The sequence below is a fragment of the Melanerpes formicivorus genome, unplaced genomic scaffold (assembly GCF_026170545.1).
Source record: "Melanerpes formicivorus ecotype bairdi unplaced genomic scaffold, bMelFor1.0.p_v2 SCAF_116, whole genome shotgun sequence".
Classification (NCBI taxonomy): domain Eukaryota; kingdom Metazoa; phylum Chordata; class Aves; order Piciformes; family Picidae; genus Melanerpes; species Melanerpes formicivorus.
The window spans coordinates 469,988-487,209 of NW_027142468.1; the positions used below are offsets into that span (position 1 = coordinate 469,988).

A 17,222-nucleotide genomic window follows, 5' to 3' on the forward strand; every position below is an offset into this window, starting at 1 on the left:
TCACACTTACTGGGTAATGCAAGAGAATGGAGAAATTCAGTGCATTCCCCAAAGAAATCCAACTTTAGCTGAGAGAGTTTCAATTCAGAGTGCTGTACAGATACAACCTTGTGCCCAAAGGAGTAATCCATGAGGCATCTACGGAGCACGAACCCTAAGAGCCCTGAGAGCCCTGAGTCACCTGAGAGTCCCTGCTCCTTTTCTTTGCTGCAATGCAGAGAGACAAACTGTTTTCTGTTTTCTTGGTGCCTGGTTTCTGGACTCCTGAATCATCTCCATCGGAAAGTATCCAGAATGGACTGTGAACTTTATTTACTCATTGTAGCTGTTGTTTTAGATGAGATGGATAGTATTAGCAGCCACTGGAATTGTTTAGAAGGGGTGGAGCTCAGTGTGGTGAAGGCACATTATGCCCAGAATTATGCCCAGATACTGAAACCTGTCCCAGCATGCGGACAAGTTCCCTCTCCTTTCATGAGGGGAACAAAGGCCGAGGCAGCACAGCCCACCGCACACACCCATGGCAGGGGATGCTGGTGCTAATACCAAGTATGGCATCATTCTAGCTTCATGCTTCCTGTAGGCTGCAGCCGATTGTTTACGGCATGCCCATTGGCCAAGTCTAGCCGCAAGAAACCTGTAAGTATTACCCCAACTTGTAAATACGTTGCCCTCTTTCACTTTGCTCTCTCTCCTTGCTCCAGCCTAACCTCATGCCATAGCCTTGCTCTTAAGCCTGCATCCAGGCAGGCCTGTTGAGCCTTGGCCCTGAGAGTATCTCCAGAGGAGTGACATACGCTGAGCGCCTGAGAAGCTACAGCCTTGTATTACCAGTCTCACAGGCCGGAAGACCCTGCCATGTCTTCAAGAGGACTGGACCCCTGAGGGTAAGATCTGCCCAGTTGCCAGGGAAGAGACTAGCCGAGTCCAGCAGTCCAAACATCTGCCTCAGCCTTAAGCAGCAGACTAACAAGCTGCACAACCCTGGGTGTCAGCTCAGCAAGCAGGACCAGTGCTTCATCGCATGCCTGCATGATGCCACTGTTGTGGGAGAGAAGAGGAGTCCATGCCCTGTGCTCCAAAGCTGGGACCACTCCGATAGGGTCCCGTCCACACCTTCGAGCCAAGCAAAGGGGAAGTCGCTGCTTCATGCAGCCGCACTTCCTCCCCAGGGCTGTCCACGCCGGCCCCGAAGGTCGTTGCCACAGGGCCGACCCCATCCTGGGACCAGCCCTGCCGGCCCTGCCAGGCCGATCCCACAGGACCGCTCCCTGCCATCTGAAGGGAGCCGCCACAGTCCTGCCAAGGGAACCTGCCTGCCAGCTAGCCTCCATTCCATCTCTTCTCTGCTGCCGTGGGAGGGAGAAGGCTGCCCCCCACTGTCACCATCTGGACCAGTCAGGAGCCAGCCCGGTGACAGCAGACTGCTACAACAAAGGACACAGTGAATCTTCCCCCGTGCTTTCCACTTACTCATTAACATTTGGTTCAAAGCACCCGCGTCTAGCAAAGTCACCTCTGATGCATTGTAATGTCTCTCTATATAGTTAAGCAGCTGCCAATGTCCCATCAACCCGCCATCTGGTGGACAAGCAGTGGAATTGCACCCTTCTTTAGATTCATAGAAATTAACTCTGTAAATATTCCAATGGAGTCCAAATGATAAATACTAAACCACTTCTGGGATGTATTGCACAGCTGTGCACTAGAATATGTACATCAAATAGTGGTTATTAATTATTTTAATAATCAATACAATTAATATTTCTGTGTTTCATATTAATTAATAACCTCTTCATCACACTCTGAGCCAGTGACAACAGCGCTGAGGAAAATGTGCACCTCACGGCTGCTGCTCTCCAAGACAGTGTGAGCTGGTTCTGCCTCTGGCTCCAGCACCTGCAAAGAGAAGAGAAGAGTCACTGAGCAGGGCCCTGAGTGCCAGGCTGAGCAGGGAGCCTCCAACAGCAGCCACACAGAGGGGCTAGGAAGGACATTCCCATGGCTCATCCCATGAAGACGGCAGCAGGAGACCCTTCTGCTGTAGGCTGTGTGTCACCTGCTGACCAGAGCCAGCAGCGCCAGCACTGCAAGCACACACGTGGGAACTGCCACTGGGTACCAGTGCCTGACCTTGCTTTTCCTGGCCCCTATAAACCTAGCGGCCTGCAGTTTCCCTCCTGGAGGCTGTGGGTGGAGAACCCCAAGAATGAACAGCTCCGGAAACTCTTTTTAGGACAAAGGACTTTCCGGAGAGATGTCTGGTGTGGGGCAGCCACCACACTGCTGGGGGCTGGGAAGGGGCATTCGGGGCTGGGAGTGAACTCATTTGGAAAGTCTCTGACTGCTCTGCCTCTGCTAGGCAAAACGATTTGGGTTCCAGGTCTTGCAGTGGTTCAGCAGCTGGGGCAGAGCCATCACCCAAGAGAAGTGTGTTGGGCAAGGAAAGTCAAAGCAGAAGCTGCTGCTGAGATCCCCACAGCCAACAGCAGAGGGTGTTGGAGTTGGAAAAGACCTGGATGATTGTCGAGTCCAACCATCAGCCCTGCTCTCCAGACCCTTGGCCAGCTTTGCTGCCTTGCTCAGTGCAGAGAACGCTCAAAGCTCAGCCCCAGGGTGCTGGGGGGCTCTGCAGCACACACAGCAGAGTGCTGCTACTGCTGCTCTGCAGCCAAAACAAGAAGCAGGGGATTCAACTCCTTGGGAGTTCAAAGGCACTGAATCTAAACCAGATCTGAACTCCAGGGAATGGAGATCTGCTCAGTGCTGACCAACAGCTCAAGTGGGGGGCAGGAGGTTGGGGGGCAAGAGGATGAGGCCAGACTCTTTTCTCAGTCATGCCCAGTGACAGGACAAGAAGCAAGGGGCACAAACTGGAGCCCAGGAGGTTCCATCTGACCAGGAGGAGAAGATTCTTTGCTGTGAGGGTGCTGGAGGCCTGGAGCAGGCTGCCCAGAGAGGCTGTGGAGTCTCCTTCTCTGCAGAGATCTCAACCCCCCCTGGTTATTGTGATCCTGGGCAAGCTGCTGGGGGTGTCCCTGCTTTAGCAGGGCGTTGAGACTGGATGACCTCCAGAGGTCCCTTCCAACCCCCACCATGCTGTGCAAGTGGGTTCAAAACTGTGAGCTCCCATCCAACACAGACTGCAACACTTCAGCTCTTGGTTTAGGGTTGGCCTCTCTTGTCCAAGAGACTTCCCCATCTTGTCTGAGCCCTCAGATCCCTCAGCAGCATCCTTTCCTCTAACACATCCTGCTGGTTCCCATTCAGGGACGGATTCACTGTCAGGAGGAGCAGCTCAGCCAGCAGAGATGGAGATCTGCTGCCATCAGCAGACCTTCCTGTGGCAGCTCAGGGAGCTTTTGCTGCTGTGCTTCTCACCTTCTTCTTGACAGGCCAGGTGGCACCTGGGGCCCTTGTGGTATCCACCCACTTGATGGCCTGCAGGCTGTCATCCCAGTCAGGGACCTCCTCTGGTGGCAGCTGGAAGGAGATCCTGGACACCTGACACTTCACTGGGTGCTTTTTAAAGGTGACCTCAACTTCTGATTGCAAGGTCACTGTGATGTCCTTCACACAGCCAGCATGGAGGTGTCCCACCTAGGGAGAAGCAGAGAGCCAAGACCAACCTGGGATCACTGGCAAGGGATCACAGGCTGTGGGCGTGGGGAGCAGCTGTGCCAGCAACACCTCTGTGAGGAGAGGCTGAGAGCCTGGGGAAGAGCAGCCTGAGAGACAATCTCTCAAAGCTTATCAAGAGCTAGAAGGTGGGGCACAAGAGGATGGGGCCAGACTCCTCTCAGTGGTGCCCAGGGACAGGGCAAGGGGCACAAACTGGAACCAAGGAGGTTCCATCTGAGCCAGAGGAGAAAATTCCTTGCTGTGAGGGTGCTGGAGCCCTGGAGCAGGCTGCCCAAAGAGGTTGTGGAGTCTCCTTCTCTGCAGAGATTCAAACACACCCCCCCGGCCATTGTGATCCTGGGCAAGCTGCTGTGGGTGCCCTGCTTTGGCAGGGGGGTTGCACTAGATGACTCCCAGAGGTCCCTTCCAACTCCCACCATGCTGGGATTGTGTCAAACTGCATCTTACTGAGGATTTATCTGGGTTTTGATGGAGAAGAACACCACCAAAAGATGCCATGTCCCACAACACGGAGCTCTTCTGGCCCCAGCAAAGCCAGGGATGGCATCTCCTAGGTGGCACTGAAAGGGGTTCTCACTGCTCCATGGTGGCTCCCAGACAGCTGCCAGGCAGGGTCTGAGCAGCAGGGAAAAGCAGAGACAACCAAGCTCACCTGGGGGCAGAAGTGGAAGGGAGGCTCAGGCAGCCACTGGAAGCGCAGGGCCTGCCCCCTGCTGCGGTTGGCGATGGTGAAGGTCACGGTGCAGGGGGTGCCAACGGGACAGAACCCAAACTGGATGTGATCCCCTGGGTCAGCTGTTGGCAATGAGAGAGAGAGCTCTCAGCATGAGGGGAGAGCCCTCTGCCCCCCACAGACACACAGGACTCCAGCTCTACCTTCTCCAAGCCTTCCTTCCCCTGGGACATGCAGCCCAGGACATGTCTGGGCCTGGGCTGAGATCACAGCGCCAGCTCACCTCCAGATCTGCACCCTCCAGCACCCCCAAGTCCTTCTCTGCAGGGCTGCTCTGGGCCCAGCATGGACCCCTGAGGGACACCAGTCTCCATCTGGACATTGAGCTGTTGATCACTATCCTCTGGCTGTGACTATCCAACCAATTCCTTAGCCACCAAGCAGTCCACCCAGAGAGGACACAAATGATCAGATGTGCTCTTCACAGCACCCCATGGGCTGGCAGACCTCCTTTTAGAGCTCCTCAATCAAAAGCTGCTTCCTTTGAGCCCTCCCTGCTGGCCTGCAAACTTCTCCCTTGACAGGGCACCTGCCCTGGGGCTCCCAAGCAAGGCTGCTCTGCAGGCTACAAAAGGTGACAGCAGCTGGCTGCTAAATCTGGGCCAGCCCTGTGCTGCCACAAGGTGTGCCCAGCCCTGGAGGTTCCTTGCTACACCCTGGCAGCCTCTCCTCTTACCCTCCAGGCTGTCCTCCTCCAGGCTGCTCTCAGGGAGCTTCTGCTCCTCCCTGTCTGCCACTAGTCCCTGCATGTTGTCCAGGGTGAAGTCATCTTCATAGCCTTCCCCCAGCAGCCTGATGGTGGTCTCAGAGGGGTTGTCCAGCACGGACAGGTGGAGCTTCCCTTCCAGGCGTTGGGCCAGGGTGGGCTTGAAAACCACCTCAAACTCTGCTGTCTGCCCACGCTGCAGGAGCAGGGAAGCAGTGTGGGGCTTCCTCTCTGCACAGAGATGGACACCAGGGACAGGTGAGGCACTGCAAACATTTCCATGCTCCAGAAAAGGAACAGGAGCTTGAAAACCAGCTGTCTCTAAGCACAGCCTGGCTCACCAGTGCTTCCAGACCCTCCTCCCATGGTCACAAAGCTGTGACACTACCAGGGCCATCCCTGTTAGTTGTCTTAAGCTCAGCTCAGTGCTCAGCCCTGGCTCAAACTGCAGCCAGATAGCTCCTGCCTTAAGCAGAGCTGAGTCAGAGTGCTTTGGGCTTTTGCTGCCTGGCTGTGAGCTCAGGGGCAGCCTCCCTTCAGGCTGGGGACTCCCCATATGCAGCACAGACCTCAGATGCTCCACTGAAGTGGTGTTACCCCCCCCAGGACTCAACCCACCACCTCCATAAGAATGGAAAAGCTTCCTAGAGCTTGCCAGGTAGAAATCAACCCTGCAAAGAGTCCATGTGCAAAAGCCCCAGAGAGCCCCAGGACACAAGCTCTGGCCAACAGCTGCTTGCTGCTTGGCCAAGCCAGCAGCAGGACACAAGTTTTCCCTCTGTGAGTGACCACATTTCATGGGGGATGAATTCACCTTCCCCAGCAGAGTCCTTCATGCCCACAGCTTGGTAGAGGCATTTGGTGCTGGGCCTGGCTTTCAAGAAGAAAACTCCCTCTTCATCCAGCAGGTCCAGCAGCACCTGGGAAAAGAGCAGGACCAGACTGGGGTGGGCACAGCATGGCCCAGGGCCTGAGCCCACACTGCTGCTGTTCCACCACGGGCAGCCCAGCACGCTGCCCCCCTTCCAACACAGCTCTGAGCACAAGGCTGGAGCGAAACCAGCCCAAAGCCAGGCATCCAGAGACACTGGGAGGGGATGGAAACAGAAGCAGGCAGGACAGGAAGGCTCCAGCCTGACTCTCTGAGTTGTGTTTCCCTGAGAAGGTCCCAAAATCCCCTTTCCCAGAGGAACTCCCTTCCTGGCAAGCAGAAGTCAGCCAGGGGCTTCCAGCAGACTTTCTGAGGCCCCTTCCCAGGCTGTTCCCTGAGGCAGGGAAAACACAAAGCCCAGGGCTGGCTCAAGGCTGGCAAGGACAGCAGCAGAGCTTGCAAAGGAGGTGGAGGCAAAAGTGAAGGGCTGCTGAGGCACGAGCCTCTGCCCACTGCTTTGCCACAGCAGAAGCTCAGGAGGTCGTCCTCCTGCCACAGAGGGGCTCTGAGCACAAGCCAAGGCTTTCCTTTGGGCTCCAAGGGCACCTGCAGAGCAGTGGGGCCCCTGCCCACCCTCACCGGCTGCGCTGGGCCCTCTCCTGCCCAGCAGCAGCCTTGTTCCCAGAGCAGAGCTCCCTCAGCAGCTGCTCACCTGGGCAGGGACAGGGCCAGAGTTCTGCAGGACCAGGGGCAGCTTCTCCCAGGCCCCCAGCAGGAGCCTCCTGAAGAGCAGCAGGGGGTTCCCTCTCCTGTCCTTCAGCGCCGGGCGCAGGACCCTCACCTCCGGCAGCTTCCCCTCGCCGCTGATCTCAAAGCTCAGGCTCTGTGCTCTCACTGCTGCAGGGCTGCAGGAGAGGGGCAGCAGAGCCACTGCTCACTTGGCAAGCAGTGGAGCCAGGGCCACCTGCTGCATTTCCCCTGCCTGGGGCTCCTGGCCCCCAGGACACAGCTCCCCCTTGCCCCTCTCCACCCAGTCCCATCCAAGAGGAATCTGCTCTGCAGAGCCAGAGCCTCCCAGAGCACCAGTTCAAACCATTCCACTCAGAGGAGCCCTGCAGGGCAGCAGAGACATGAGGAGGTGACAGAGGCCATGGGGCAGGTTCCCTGGCTGTGCTGAGGTGAGACAGAAGCAAGGAGCATGAGCAGAGCATGGAAAAGTCTCCAAGGCAGAAGGGGCAAATCAGTGACCCCAGCAGGGAAGGTGATCTCCACAGAGGCTCACAGCAGGAATTGCTCCTTAGGGCAGCAGACTGATGGATCCAGTCCCAGCTCAGCTACTAAAGGGCTGGGCAAGGGCAAGGCAGGCCCAGGACACACACAGGGCCTAGGGCAGAAGAGCTGGGGTCTTTTAGAGGGGATCCAATGGCTCCTTTAGCATCAAAGATCTTCATGCACCCCAGGAGATCCACCAGATCACCTCCTGAGCACAGGAACAAGGAGGCAACAAGGGCAGCTGGCTCAGGGCATGGAAACAATCCTCTGTCCTTGGCATTCTCCAGCTCAGCTGAAGCTGCACACAGCTCCATTGCTTCCTGATTCATCCACTCCCTGTTGGCTCCTTGGCATCAGAGAATCCTGGAATGCTTTGGCTTGGAAGGGACCTTGAAAGCTCATCCAGTCCAAGCCCCCTGCAGGCAGCAGGGCCCTTGGCAACTCCAGCAGTTTGCTCAGAGCCCCAGCCAACTTGACCTGGCATGGTTCCAAGCATGGGGCATTCCCCACCTCTCTGGGCACCCTGGGCCAGTGTCAGTGTCCCACTGCCCTCACAGGCACTGCTGCAGGCTACAGCAGGGCACTGACTCCCCGGCTCTGCTGGATCTCGCAGCTACAGCTTCTGAGTTCTCTGCAGCATCTCTGTCAGCAGGAGAGGCTGAGAGCCCTGGGGCTGCTGAGCCTGGAGAAGAGCAGCCCCAGAGGGGATCCTGGAGGTGAGGGTGCTGGAGCCCTGGAGCAGGCTGCCCAGAGAGCTTGGGGAGTCTTCTCTGCAGAGATTCCACAGTCCCCTGGCCATGGGGATCCTGGGCAAGCTGCTGTGGGTGCCCTGCTCAGGCAGGGGGTGGGGCTGGATGATCCCTAGAGCTCCCTTCCAAGCCCCTCCCTGCTGGGATGCTGTAACGCTGAGTACTCTACCCCAGGCTACTCAAAGAGCTAGAAGCTCTCAGGAAGGTCCCCTCTCAAGCTCTCCTGAGGTGAGTTACCTTGTGTGGACATCGAGGGAGGCCTCAAAAGTGCAATGGTAGCTCTTCACCTTCCGTGGAGTGAAGGTGACCGTGGCAAAGGCCTGGGAGCAGCTGGGCACGGACAGCCGGACAGGATCCACCTCAAACACCTGGCCAGAGTGGCTCCTCAGCTTGGGGAAGCCCAGAGAAGGCTGTTAGGAGGAAACTTTTCTCCATGTGCTGCTGTCTCACCCATACAAGGATCATGAGGAACAGCCCCAGACAGTGTGGCCCCCTTCTGGCTTCCCTAGACAGGCTCCATCTGTCTCGGGGGGGAATCCAAAGCAGTGCTGCCCCAGGGGGCTGCCATCAAGCCCAGGAGTGCAAAGCTTGCTTTCAGCGCTGCTCAGACCTCCAGCACACATGGGAAGTGGGGACTGCATGGAGAACCCTGCAAAGAACCTGCCCCTGGCCTTTAAAGAGAAGGGGCAAAGAGCAGGGAGCCTAAGGAAAGCAGAGAATGGCTTTGGTTGGAAGAGACCTTTAGGATCATCAAGTCCAACTCTAAGCCCAGCACTGCCAGGTCACCACCAAACCATGGCCCTCAGCACCACAGCTCCACAGCTCTGAAATCCCTCTAGAGATGGGGCTCCACCTCTGCCCTGGGCAGCCTGGGCCAGGCCTTGACAACCCTCAAGGGAAAGAAATTGCTCCTCATGTCCAACCTAACCCTCCCCTGGCACAACCTGAGGCCATGTCCTCTTGTCCTAGCACTTATTCCTTTTGAGAGGAGACCAAGCCCACCCCAAAAGGGTCTGCTTGGAGCCCTGGCTCAAAGCTGAGGAAAAGCTCCTCCTCTGCCTGTGCTTCCAAGAGATGTTCAGAAGGGCTCAGGTCTCACTCCAAAGCCCCAGGGGCCTGGAGCTAAAACCTTGCCTGAGACACACTGAATGCAGCCCAGCTCTCACCTGCCCTGAGCTGCACTAGGCTGGGCAAAAGGAAGCAAGGAAGCTGGAGAACAAGGCAGATGCCACACAGCCTTCAGAGACTCCCCAAGGCCTCCTGTTCTTACCTTGCTGGGGCTGGGTTTGATGGAGAGGAGCACATGGCAGGGGATTCTGTTCACATTGCAGATCTTGAAGCGTGCCGTGGCCTGCTGCCCAACCAGGACGTTGGTGAAGATGAACTTGTTCTCATCTGTGAGGAACACCCCCTGCTGCTCCTGCACTGTCTGGAGGACCTGGCAGAGGTTGCTGCTGCTGCAGATCTGATGCCCCTCAAAGATGGCCTCAAGGTCATCAGCCACGAATGCTGTGAGCAGAGCAGAGGGAGGGCTGAGGATGGAGAATCCTTCCTGCTGACCTGCCCTGCCCCTGCTGGCCTCTGAGAAGCTCTTTCTGCCCAGGGAGCTGCAAACCCCAGCCTTGGGTGGGGGAGCTGCCTGTGAGGATGGAGCTCAGGCACCCTCAGTCTGAAAGGGTTTCTTTTGATCCTTCCATGCATCCCTCCCAGCCTCTCCCACTGGTGGGCTTGGCAAGAACCTCTGAGGATTGGCAGAGAGATGCAACGTCAGGCTCAGGCTGTCTGCTCTGTCCCAGGACTGAGGCTGGGTGCCGAGCAGCAGCAGCCTGGCCACAGGAACCCGTGGGCAGCACTCACCTGGAAGGCAGGACTCGGCCAGCAGGGTGTAGGGGATGCCAAGAGGGTTGTCCCTGGGGTCTCTGTTGCTGATGTCGATGAGCAGCTGCTCCTGGCACGGCCCTGGCAGCTCCGCAGCACAATCTACTGTCACCAGCTGCTGCTCCCCAGGAAGGATGGAGCCAAAGGCAGGGGACACTGTGAACATGCCCAGGGTGAGGCGAGCCTGCAGAAAGAGTCCCAGCAGAGGCTGATGGCAAACAGCCTCACTCTGAGCATCCCAGCAAGGAGGACCCTGGGCCTTGGCCTCCAGCTGGGCCCAGGGCAGGCAGGGATGACACCATGGCCCAGAGCACAACCCAGGATGAGAGGAACAAGCTAAGGAGATGTGCAGGCCTAGCCTGAGTGGCTTAGAGAAAGGAGTTGGGCTGTAAAGGGTGAAGGTGGGAGCTGGGGTCCTTCAGCCTCCAATGTGAAACAAGAGAGCAGAGAGAACTGTGAGAAACCATCAGAGAGGAGAGCAGACTGGGCAGAGGGCAAGGCAAGGTCATCTCCTGTCCCTGGACTGGGAGTTCAGCAGGGACACTCCACAGCTGTGGCACTCACAGCCTTATTTTGGCCAGCAGCTCCCAGGTACAGATCCCTTCCCCTTGGCCCCACAGCTCCAGGGCTGAGCAAGAGCACAGCATTGAGCAGCTCCTTCCTCTGCTCATGGCTGGCAGAGGATGGGTCTCCCCCATGCAGCCCCTGTCCCATGCCGTGGGCACAAGCCCCCAGCCTGGGCACAGCAGGGGAAGAGCCTGTCCTGGGGAGCAGGAGCCACCCACCTTCACGGAGGGCTTGGTTTCCTTTGGCAGCAAGGGCTTGCTCTGCTTGGCTGCAGCAGACCTTCCACTGGAGCTCCCCTGCTTGTGGGAGTCGGAGAACTTCCTTTGATGTGCACCCAGAGGAGAGAGCAGAGAACATCCCTCAGGCTGAGCTCCTCCTGCCCTTCTCCACAGCCAAACCTTCCTCCCCAGGGAAGAAAGTCCTCCTGCTCTTCACAGCCCCCTGCACCACCTGTGGCTGTAGCTGATGGGCAGATGGGCTCCAGCAGCAGCTGCATGAGGATGAGCAGGAGGATTCTCTGGCATCTCTCTCCTCCCTGCTCACAAGCCAACTGCACAGGCAGACAATAACCCAGGGCTCACAGAACATGGACTTGTTTAGTTGGGAGAGACCTTTAAGGTCAGCAAGGCCAAGACTGACCCCAGCACTACAGGTCACCACTAAGCCATGGCCCTCAGCACCACACCTCACAGAGTCACAGAGGTGTTGGGGCTGGAACAGACCAAGCACCACATCTAAACGACCTTCAAACACACCCAGGCTTGGTGACTCCACCACCTCCCTGGGCAGCACATTCCTGTCCTGACCACTCTTGCTGGGACACAGTTTTTCCTAATGCCCAGTCTGAACCTACCCAGTCACAGCTTGAGGCTATTCCCTCTTTCCCTGTCACTAATTACCTGTGAGAGGAGACCAGCACCAACCTCTCCACAGCTCTGAAACCCCTCCAGGAGCAGGCACTCCACCACTGCCCTGGGCAGTCTGGGCCAGGCCCTGACAAGCCTCAAGGGGAAGAAATTGTTCTTCATGTGCAGCCTAACCCTCCCCTGGCACAACTTGAGGCTGTGTCCTCTTGTCCTAGCAGTTGTTCCTTGGGAGAAAAGACTAACCTCACCTGGCTCCAGCCTCCCTTCAGGGAGTTGTAGAGAGCCAGAAGGGCTTCCCTCAGCCTCCTCTTCTCCAGGCTAAACAATGCTAGGTGCCTCAGCTGCTCCTCACAGCCCATGTGCTCCAGACCCTTCCCCAGCTTTGTTGTCCTTCCCTGGCCACCTTCCTGCACCTCAATGCTCTTGGAGTAAGGGGCCCAAACCTGGCCCCAGGACTCACAGTGCAGCCTGCTTGTGTGTCCTGGCTGCCTGCCACACGCCAGCCCTGCTGTGGGGCCTCCTCCAGCAGGAAGGTTGCTGCAGGCCTTCTCACCTTTTCTTTGTGGGCTCAGCTGCAGCCTGCTCTGCTCTGCAGATGAGGAACTGGAAGGGCAGGAGGCCTCTGTTCTGCAGCAGGAAGCTGCAGGCCCTCCTGGTGCCGCTGGCCATGGCCCCGCAGTCGAGCAGCGCCGCAGGGCTGATGCTGTACTGGCTGAAGACAGCTCTGGCTGAGAGCCTCACTGGGATGCTGGCAATGGGCTCCCCTCCTGCCCTCAGCTTGGGCTCCAGCACCTGCAACCAGGGCAGGCCTTGGTAAATCCAGCAGAGCCCAACCTCTGGCTCTGACCTGTGGCCACAGCCCAGGTGCCCATCAGCTCATCCCCCTGCTCTGAAGTCCTTCTCCAGAACTGCATTTTCAGCCCCTCTTAGAATCATGGAATGGGTTGGCTTGGAGGAGTCATTGCTTCCATTTTCCTGCAGTCAGCAGGAACACCTGAGGGCAGAGCAGGTGCTTCAGAGCTCCAAACAACCTGACCTGCAGTGCTTCCAGTGATGGGGCAATGACCACCTCCCTGGCCAAGCTGGGCCAGGCTGGCACCACCCTCAGTGTCAGACATTTCTTCCTCCTATCCAGGCTGAATCTTCCTCTTTTAGTTTCAAACCATCACCCCTTGTCCTGTCCCAGCAGGCCCTGATCCAAAGTCTGTCCCCAGCTTTTGGATTGGCCCCCTCCAGCACTGGAAGGGCCAGAGCTGGCTTCTGAAAGCCTTTGCTGTGTGCAAATAACAGAAGGTTCCCCAGCTAAAGCTTGCTTTCCAGCACAGCCATGTCCTCCTGACCCCCTCAGCCCAGCTGTGCTCACCCTGCCTGCCCCAGGCAGCTCACCTGGCACAGCAGGATGGCTTTGTCCTCAATGCTGATCTCCCTCTGGGGGTGGAAGAGCAGCTGGACACGGACAGGACGCTCAGAGGCAGGCAGCAGGCCCTGCTGGGGCTGCACAGTGAGGTGGGAGGCCAGGTCACGGCTTCCGGGGTCTGTGGGGCGCAGCCTGAACCTGGGGAGGGAAGGAGAAGAAGATCTCTGCAGTGAACAGCCCAGGGGCCAGCAGCACAGCCAGGACCTGGCATGGGACCAGTAAAAACCAACCAAAGAATTCTGCTGTGCTTAGGAGCCCCAGGCCCTGGCAGAGCCAGGCAGTGCTGAGTGCTGGCAGCTCCCCTCCACCCCCAGCGTTTTCATTCCTCCTCTAAAGAGTCTCCTGAAGAGAAAGGACTTAGCCCTGGAAGGACAGCAACAGAGCTCAGCAGGGACTGGCCTCAACTTCAGGGGCACAAAATCCCAGACCCCCAGCATGGGAGGGTTTGGAAAGGACCTCTGGGGATCATCTGGTGCAAGGCCCCTGCTAAAGTAGGGCACCCCCAGCAGCTTGCCCAGGAGCACAAGGGCCAGGGGGGGTTGGAATCTCTGCAGAGAAGGAGACTCCACAACCTCTCTGGGCAGCCTGCTCCAGGCCTCCAGCACCCTCACAGCAAAGTTTCTCCTCCTGCTCAGATGGAACTTCCTGGGTTCCAGTTTGTGCCCACTGCCCCTTGGCCTGTCCCTGGACACCACTGTCAGGAGTCTGGCTCCAACCTCTTGCCTGCCACAGGTCCTTTATCTGCTGCTGAGCATTGCTCAGCTCCCCTCTGGGGCTGCTCTTCTCTAGGCTCAGCAGCCCCAGGGCTCTCAGCCTTTGCTCCTCACAGAGCTGCTCCAGGCCCCTCAGCACCTTTCTAGTTTCTGCTGGACTCTCTCCAGTGGTTCCCTCTTGCACTGAGGAGCCCAGAGCTGGAGCCAGGACTCCAGAGGTGGTCTCCCTAGGGCAGAGGACAGGCAGAGGAGAATGTCCCCTGACCTGCTGGCCACACTCTTCTTACTGCACCCCAGAGCCCAGGGGCTCTCCTTGTGGTGCCTGCTGAGCTGTGCAGAACTGCTGGGCTTGGGCTGGATTCTCCATGGCAATGGAGCCTGGAGCTCAGGACAGTCCCAGTGGTCACACACACCATGAGGCAGCCAGCATGGGAACAGCTTCTAGCCACAGGAGCAGACTGCAGGCCTGGGCAGGTGCTGGCCCCAGGCACTCCCAGAGCAGGCAGCTGGACCAACCTGTATGCAAGCTTGCACTGCCCTTGGTTCCTCAGGGTCAGCACTTGCTTGGCACTCCCCAGGACCTCCAGGACTCCAAAGTTCACACAGCCATCTGCACCTGCAGGACACCCCCAGAGCGAGGGAAGGGATGGGGAGGATGCTGGAGCTGCTGCAGGCTGCACCCAGTCAGGAGACAGAGACTGGGAGAGCTCAGGTGGGACAAAGCTCTGCTCAGCAAGTCTCCAGCCTTGCAAGGTTTCTCTGCCTGCTTTGCTGCCCTTTGCTCTTCTTACTCAGAGAGGATCTGTAGGGCTTAGCAGCCAAGGAGCTCAGCCTCTACCTCCTTGCTTCCAAGCACAGATCAACCACTTGATGTGCTGTACTGAGCCTTCAGGAACTGCCAGCTGCTTGTTCCCACCCCTGGTGTTTCAAAGGGGCACACTTCAAGGTGTGAGAGAGGCAAGGCACTGTGTGACCTGACAGTGCTTTACTCCACACAGCTGGCAAGAGACCTGTGCCATGGATCCATGCCAGGCCTGCATTGCTGTCCCACCCCATCCCATCCCACCCAATCCCATCCCATCCCATCCCACCCCATCCCATCCCACCCCATCCCACCCCATCCCACCCCATCCCCCACTTGCCCCAGCAGTGCAATGCAGCTGAACTCCTTTGCTCTGGGGCCAGCCACTGACCTTCAGGCAGGGTGATGTTCAGAGCAACTTCGTAGGCCTCAGCCACAACTTCAATGTTCTCCACCTGAACAACACCCTGGACATTCTCTGCATCTGAAACCTGAGGCAGCAAGAAGCAAACCCTAAAGTCATTCTCCTCAGTGTTCCTGCTAAACAAGAGGAGTCCTTGTCTCTAGCAGCTGTCTTTACCCAGCCTGGGAGGCAGTGTGATGTACAAACACCCACAAGAGTCCTGAGGTGTCCCAGAGCAGGTGGCAATGACAGCCAACTCTCTCTTAGCAGGCAGCAGCCTCACTGCAATGCAGCCTCTAAACCCCAGGGAACAAAGCCTTAATAGCCAGAGGAGGAGACTCCACAACCTCTCTGGGCAACCTGCTCCAGGGCTCCAGCACCCTCACACCAAAGATGTTGGAGCCTCCTGGCTTCCAGTTCCTGCCTCTTCCCCCTTGTTCTGTGCTGGCACCACTGCCTGGCTCCATCTCCTTGCCCCCCACCCTCAGCTCTTGCTCAGCACTGAGGTATTCCTAAGCAGCATCCTTCAGTGAGGGTCCCTTGGTGCTAAGGGCCCAGACAATGTGGGCTCAAAGGAATCTCCTCAGGGCTCATCCTTTGGCCCTCTTTGCCTTCAGACACAGCCTCCATCCCCCAGGGCCCACAGCACTCTGCCCAGCTCTGCCAGGCAGGGCCCTGTCCCCTCACCTCCAAGCGGAGCTTCTTCTCCACGCCGAGAGCCTTGGTGCTCCTGAAGCACAGCTGCACGGCCAGCTCCGAGCGGGGCCCGACCGTGCCCTGCCTCTGCGACACCGAGAAGCCCTCGCCGAGGCTCTCCAGCCCGCTGAGCCTCCAGGCCACCGGCAGGGGGCAGCTGTTCCGCAGCAGCAGGCTCCTGCTGTGCTCGCTGCGGAGACACCAAGGCTCAGTGCCAGCTGCTGAGGGGCACAGCGGCAGCCCTGCCGCTGGCAGCAGCCCTCCCCATGGGGCTGAAACCACCCTGCAGGTTTTGCTCTTTGCCACAAGCCTGAGAGGGGAGGCCCCTAGGGAGAGCTTGGTGGCAGAAGGGGATCCAACAGCAGGCAGAGCCAGAGCCAGAGCCACTCTCTCTGCACCAGCAGAGGAGAAGCAAATGCATCAGGGCACCCACTGCTGGGGGGCTAGAGCTGGGGACTGTCATGGGACATCCCAGCCAGCAAGGAACGGTGAGCAAGAGGCTGGCAAGTGCTGGGAGCAAGAGGGCTGCTGGCCCAGCCTCCAAGCTGAGGAAAGGGAAGCTGCAGCAGAGCCACCCCCAGCAGAGTGCCCCTGGCCTGACTGACCTGTGCAGAAGCACCCTGTTGAAATGCAGCTGCTTGGGGCTGACCCCCAGCTTCACCTGCACCCCTTGGCAGCACAGGTGGAAGACCACTGGCTCTGGGTTGCCCTTGATGCAGCAGATGAGGCTGTCTTCCACCAGGCCAGGTGAAGTGGGGTATGCCCAGATGCTCAGCTCCTGGCCCCAGCCCCACAAAGAGAAGCACAGAAGAACATTCAGTGATCAGGAGGGGCAGCTCCTGGGCTCTGCTGCTGCTCCCTGTCCCACCTGCCTGTCTCCTACCTGCTTCTCCTTAGGTCCCAGCTGCATGCTGGCAGGCTCCAAGAGGAAGGTGCCCCCACTGCCACCCCGCTCAAAGGAGAAGTGCACCTCTGCCTCCCAGGGGCTGACATTGCAGATGGAGAGCTGCTCGCAGTTGTCATCCTGCAGCACAGCCTTGGACCTGGCCACAGAAAGGGCAAAGGCTGCAGGGGAGCTCTGTCAAGCAGCCTGAGAGAAAGGCTCATGTGGGACACCTTGCATGCTGCCTGTGTTCATTCCCTGCTTCCTTGGATGCCCAGCCCACACTTGGTGTCTCCATCCCAGAGGTGTGCACAGGCCACTTCAAGAGGCCTTCGACAAACCAGGACCTCAAAGGTGCCTGGCAAAACAGAAGCACAGCAGGCACCTGGATTCCTCCCCTCCTCTGCTGGCTTTCCCTCCCTGCAGGCTTCCCAGGAAAGTGTGGCAAGAGCTCAGCTTCTCTCTTCCAAAGCAGCCAGGAGACTGCCTGGGCCCAGCTCCTGGGTGAGCCTGAGGCTGAGGGCGGGAAAGCAAAAGGATTCCTTCCCAAGAGGAATCCCAGAGTTAACAAACACCTCCTGGTTCAGGTGTGGGACAGAGGTTGGTGGGAAAAGGTCAAAAAAAGGCAATGCCTCAGCCTGGCCAAATCCTCTTTTGGTTTTTAAACTCTACTGATTTAACCTCCCTGGGGTGTCAGAATGCCACCAGCTCTCCAGAGCTCCCCTGCAGATAAACCTCCATTCCTAATGCTGAAAGAAGAGGGAAGTGAAAAACAGAAAGATGCCAGCAGCTACAGGGACATTATTTTAAGGCCAGACTCTATCCAGCAGTGAGGATCAGGAAAATGGAAATCCCATTTGCCCTGCCCTGCAGGTGCTTGTCCCCCAACAGCAGCTCCAACCATCAAGTCTTGCTGACACTGCAGATTTCACGGAGGGTTTCCAGTCCCTCAGCAGAAAAACTTCCTTTGCTCCTTCAGGCTGACCCACAGAGCTCCCAGCACTTGAAACAAACAGCACAAAGC

The 17,222-nt window shown here is 57.9% G+C and overlaps 1 protein-coding gene across 1 annotated transcript in view; it reads right to left on the reverse strand.

Annotated features, from left to right (window-relative positions):
- Positions 1-1,773: 1,773 nt before the first annotated feature.
- Positions 1,774-17,222, reverse strand: part of LOC137456109 (hydrocephalus-inducing protein homolog) — a 67,280-nt gene continuing 51,831 nt past the window's right edge. Inside the window, exons 45-61 of the mRNA XM_068167414.1 lie at positions 16,199-16,358; positions 15,921-16,093; positions 15,307-15,505; positions 14,608-14,707; positions 13,931-14,030; positions 12,671-12,839; positions 11,838-12,076; positions 10,637-10,739; positions 9,831-10,035; positions 9,244-9,482; positions 8,211-8,362; positions 6,665-6,857; positions 5,896-6,001; positions 5,052-5,312; positions 4,295-4,437; positions 3,382-3,600; positions 1,774-1,899 (exon numbers count right to left, since the gene is read on the reverse strand). Of these exons, the coding sequence (XP_068023515.1) occupies positions 1,780-1,899; positions 3,382-3,600; positions 4,295-4,437; positions 5,052-5,312; positions 5,896-6,001; positions 6,665-6,857; positions 8,211-8,362; positions 9,244-9,482; positions 9,831-10,035; positions 10,637-10,739; positions 11,838-12,076; positions 12,671-12,839; positions 13,931-14,030; positions 14,608-14,707; positions 15,307-15,505; positions 15,921-16,093; positions 16,199-16,358 (2,881 nt within the window). The 3' untranslated portion in view covers positions 1,774-1,779. The remainder of the gene's footprint in view (positions 1,900-3,381; positions 3,601-4,294; positions 4,438-5,051; positions 5,313-5,895; positions 6,002-6,664; positions 6,858-8,210; positions 8,363-9,243; positions 9,483-9,830; positions 10,036-10,636; positions 10,740-11,837; positions 12,077-12,670; positions 12,840-13,930; positions 14,031-14,607; positions 14,708-15,306; positions 15,506-15,920; positions 16,094-16,198; positions 16,359-17,222) is intronic.